Source organism: Plasmodium gallinaceum, assembly GCF_900005855.1.
Source record: "Plasmodium gallinaceum strain 8A genome assembly, contig: PGAL8A_v1_87, whole genome shotgun sequence".
NCBI lineage: Eukaryota > Apicomplexa > Aconoidasida > Haemosporida > Plasmodiidae > Plasmodium > Plasmodium gallinaceum.
This window is the reverse complement of record NW_021628251.1, coordinates 1,419,435-1,424,952: the sequence shown is the minus strand read 5'-3', so window position 1 is coordinate 1,424,952 and position 5,518 is coordinate 1,419,435. Positions and strand designations below refer to the sequence as shown.

Below are 5,518 nucleotides of genomic sequence, written 5' to 3'. Positions count from 1 at the left end.
TTTTTTTTTAAAAAAAAAAAAAAAAAAAAAAAAAAAAAAGCTATAAATAAATAAAGGATATATATTATAATACGCATTTTTTTTTTTTATAAAGTTGAATCAAGTGGAAACTTGTGAATATATACTATTTGATTAAACATATATAAACAGTTCTTTATTATTAAAAAATTGTTAAGAATATATTATTTATTAATATAAAAAATTAATATTCTATATGTATTAATTAATGAAAAATAAAAAATATAATATAGATATAAATCCAAAATAATAGAAAAATTTATTTGTATATTTATTTATATGTTCACACACTTTTATCATATTATTATAATTTTTTTTTCAAAATATTGATTTAATCATTTTTTTTTCATTTGATATACCGCATAATATTATATTTTATACAATTGTTTTTCTAATTAAAAATTCACATAATTTAATAGTATCTTACTATATTTTCTTTATGTTAATATTATATACTAAAGGTATAATGAAAATTTTTAAACTATAAAAAAAAAAAAAAAAAAAAAATATATATATATATATATATATACATATATATATATATATATATATAATATCATTTAAATTAATAGAAAGTATTTAAAAAAAAAAAAAAAAAAAAAGAATGAATTTGTATTAATAATATAAAATGAGAAAAACAGAAAGTGGTAATTTACAAAATATGAATAAAAATATAAATCAAGAACGACTTGCTTATGTTATGACATGTTTGATTGGGAATGAAGTAAATGTACATATGAAAGATGGAAATGAAATAAAAGGTTTATTTCATGCTTATAATTCTACCATAAAAGATGATAAAAAAGAAGTAGATATATCTTTAAATTATGCAAGAATATTACCAAAAAATGATAAAGTTAGTGGACCAATAAATAAAGCAATGATTATACCAGAAAATTTATTTACAATAATTATTGGTAAAAATATTAATCTTGATTTAAAAGATCCAGATGAAATTAAGAACGTAAAAGAAAAATTTAAAATTGATGCAGATATATCTGAAAAGAAAAAATTAAATTCAAATACAGCTAACAGAGAATTAAAAAGATGGATATGTGATAATAATGATTTTGATGATAGTAAATTAAAATTAGATGATGATTTAAATGAACCATGGGATCAATTTGAACATAATAGAAAATTATATGGAGTAACAACAACATATAAAGAAGAAATTTACACTACCAATCTAGATATAAATAAAATTCCTCATCATGTTAAAATTCAAGCAGATAAAATTGCTAAAGAATTAGAATATAGAGGAATGCATTTAGATCCGGAAGATGCAGAAAGAGATAATAAAGAATTAGATGAAGAAGATTTATTTGGTGCCGTTAGACAAAACAAAGAAAAATTTGCAAAAAACCAAAAATTTAAAAAAGACGATAATAAAAATAAATCATATCAAGGAAAATTTCATCATTTGACAATTAAAGATTTAAAGGAAAAAATTCAATTAGTTAAAAAAGAAAATGAAAAAAAATATCCAAGTAAGTTATTTTCTCAAATATTATATATACTTGTAAAATATAATTTATATATATAAATCATAATGTATATTTATACAAAATAACTCAAAAATAATCATTATATATAATACATCGATGACTAATTAGTAAATATAAATATATATATATATATATATATATAACATTTTATGCATTTTTTTTTTTTTTTTTTATTATTTAAAGCAAACAAGCAAAAAAAAATAAATTTTACGATATCTTCTTCGAATGATGAAAATAATTCAACCAATAAGAAAAATAAAGTTTCATCAAAGAATCCAATTAATAAAAACTCAGAGTTTATTGTAAGATTTCTTTATTAAATGTTGCGTTTATGATTATTTATTTATTTTTTTTTTTTTGATTTTATTAAATTTTATTTTTAATTTAATAAATTTTTATATATTATAGAATTCATTCTTTTTTTTTTTTTACATATATATATATATATTTAGGGTATAAATGCTTTAAACTTAGAGCCTGCTTTACCAAAACTTGATGAAAAAACAAGAACTGAATGGATAATGTTCAAAAATCAAACAAAAAATAAAACAAATAAAAAAGACAAAACAACTGAAAAACAAGAATTTATAACAGCTTCAAGAGAATTTAATGAAAAATTAGCCAAGTAATAAAAAAAAGAAATACATATTGAAAAATATTATACTTCTTTATATATCTATTAATAAATATATATATTAATGCTTAGATTAATTTTTGAAATATCATAGAAGAGAAATTTTTATGTACATTTATATGATTGTTTAATGAAGTATATTATTTTATACGAATTATTTATAAATATTGTATTTTTAAAATTCTAACATTTAAATATAGAATAAATTAAAATTATATATATATATATATATATATATATATATTTAATTATATTTATTTTTCTTCGTATTTTATAGTAAAATTAATTTAAATAAAAAGGAAACAAATACAAAATCAAATAAAGAAAATTCAGGATTGAACCATTTATCTATTGATAACCAAAAAAATGTGTCCAATATTACAGGTTATGTAAATATTATTATTATTGCCTAAATTTTCTATTTTAAATTGTTTCTTTTTATAAATATTTTTATTTTTTTTTTTTTTTTATAGAAAGTTCAAAATATAATAACATAAATGAATTAGGTAAAAAGAATTATTATATAAATTAATTATGAATATATTAAATAATATTATTGTTTTTTATGTTATTAATAGATGAAAATAAAATGACAGGAAGTGGTACTATGTTAAATAATAATATGAATTTTAATAATTCCAACTTTAATGCAAATGTTATGTTAAATAATCCCAGTTTACGTCCATATGATCCCTACTTTTTAAATTTTAACAATTTTAATAACATGAAAAATAACATGATTGCTCATAATATTGGTTATAATATAATTTTTTTTTTTTTTAAATATTCTTTAATATATACATATATATTTATATATATATAAAGTTATAAATTTAATTATTTTATTACATGTTATATATATATATTTTTTTTTTTCTTTTATAATAGATTATTATCAAAATTTATCGTTAATGCCTGAATCACAAAATCAAATATATCCATGTGCAGATCCACATTTGTATAAAAATGGTGGAATTCGATCTATATATGTAAACACCTTTTTTTTCTTTTTTTTTTTTTTTTTTAAATATTATTAAGAATTATATTAATAATTTAATTTTTTTTTATTTTTTTTTTTCTTTTTATTAGCCTCATAATCATATGGAAGGATTTAAATCCAATTTTCACATAAATCCTCAACTTCTTCATGTACATAATAATATATTTTATAAATAATTACCATATATATTTAAATTTTATGTTTATTTATTTATTATTTTTTTTTTTTTTTATTGTTAGCAAAATATGAATATAGATGTAATGTTGAACAAATTCCAAAATTCTATGAGTTCAATCAACAAAGATCAAAATCATTCAAAGGTTCATAATGATTTGTGTCCATTCACAGTTGTACGTTTTTAAAATAAATTCATCCATTTTTTTTTTTTTATTTTTTTTATATTTGTATATATTTTAATTTTTGTTTTATACATAAAAATAAATATATTTATATGCATTAATTTTTTTTTTTTTTTTTTTTTCTTTGTAGAAGGTAGTTGAAACTAATAGAAGTTTCAGTGCTTTTATGAATAATATATTAAAATATTCTAAACAAGAAGATTGTATGAGTTGTCCAGTTGAATTTGAAAGTACTCATCAATTTAGTTATAGAAATATATTGGGAGAAATACCAGCATGTACACCTATAAATAATTATCAATCAAATAATTTCCCTAATAATATTCCAGTTCAAAACATATCTAATATGCTTGTAAATTTTCCCTTTATACCTATTATATCTCCATCAATCAATAGTCATTATATAGAGAATCCGATTTATTTTAATCCATGTTTTCGTAGTTATTATCCTAATAATTCACTTCCAGTAAATTCAAATAATCCTTATGTTTTTAATATGCCCTCGTCAAATATTGATGCAAATTATTCATCAAATAAAAATATTAATATATATCCATTAAGAACCCCACATTTACAAAACTCACATATGAACTTACCTGTATCCTCGTGTTTTTCACCAAATATTAATTATGGAATAAATAATAATTCTTTGAATATGATGGGTAACCCTAATTTGCCAAATTCAAATATTAATATTCCTGCATATCCACCTGAATTTGTTCTTATGAATGCACAAAAATATTCTAATTCTCAATCAGCACATGTCCCATTTTTTCCGCAATATCAATATCAAAATTATTATGCATCTTCTCATGGAATGAATCATACATAAAACACATAAACGGAATATGTATTTATGATTTTAAAAAAAAATTAAAAATTTATTAGAAACATTATCAAATTACATAAAATTCAAAAAAAAAAAAAAAAAAAAAAAAAAAAAAAAAAAAAAAAAAAAATAAAAAAAAATTTGTAAAAAATTTTCAAGAAATTAAAAAAAAAAAAATTTAAGAAAAATTTTAATTATTTTTCATATTATAATAAAAAAAAATATATATATATAGAGAGAAAGAGAGGGTATTTATTAATTTTATATGCATATATAAAAAAAAAAAAATAACTTCATTTAATTTGTATTTCATAATTTTGTTGCAAATGTTTAGTATTAATGCCTAAAATAAAAATTTTATAGGCATTCAATGCTTACTAATATCATAATAAAAAAAAAGTTTTGTTTATAATAATAATTTTTTTTTTTTTTTTTTTTTTTTTTATAATAAAATTAACACTAAAGTAATTTTAAGATTTATTTTTATTTTTAATCTAATATAGATGTAAATTAATGCAATATATAAACATATATACATGTATATATTTTATATTTATTTTTCTTTGTCAATTTTATTCCCTTTTCATTTACATGAGTTTTGTTCATATATATCATAATTTACATATAATATTAAAAAAAAAAAAAAAAAAATTCTAGCTTTGAAAGCATATAAACATAGTATTTTAAAGCAACATTTAAAAATAATAAAATTAATAAATGAAATTTTGAATAATTATTACCATACAAAATAAAAAATAAATATGATCTTAAATGTGTCTAAGTTTTTGCAATTTAAAACAATTAGGAAAAAAAATGCTTCAATGGAATATATTTTAACTGAAATGTAATACATACATATGCATTCTTAATTAGATATAATATTCTTTCCATTTTTGCATTTTTAAAAATGCAAGTGTGTTATTATAATTAATTTTTAATATTATCAATATTTGGTATATAAGCAATGTTCTACATTTTATCTTTTTTCTTGTTCATTTAACTATTTAAAAATAATTTTTTGAAATTTTACCGGTTTTCCATTTTTTATAACTTAAAATAACCTTCTTGTATAATTCATTTTTTCATATTTATGTTGTTCACATAGAGAAAAATATCTATTAAATTTATTAATCTTTTTTTTTTTTTTTTTTTTTTTTTTTTTTTTTAACT

At 17.1% G+C, this 5,518-nt stretch overlaps 1 protein-coding gene across 1 annotated transcript; it reads left to right on the top strand.

Moving 5' to 3' along the window:
• Window positions 1-646: 646 nt before the first annotated feature.
• PGAL8A_00307200 (conserved Plasmodium protein, unknown function) lies at window positions 647-4,351 on the top strand (the record flags this gene model as incomplete). Its single annotated transcript, XM_028672079.1, has 10 exons — window positions 647-1,508; window positions 1,710-1,828; window positions 1,979-2,151; window positions 2,438-2,544; window positions 2,634-2,666; window positions 2,739-2,915; window positions 3,049-3,149; window positions 3,250-3,309; window positions 3,400-3,510; window positions 3,650-4,351. The coding sequence occupies 10 exons, from the start codon at window positions 647-649 to the stop codon at window positions 4,349-4,351; spliced, it is 2,445 nt and encodes an 814-aa protein (XP_028528668.1).
• Window positions 4,352-5,518: the final 1,167 nt, after the last annotated feature.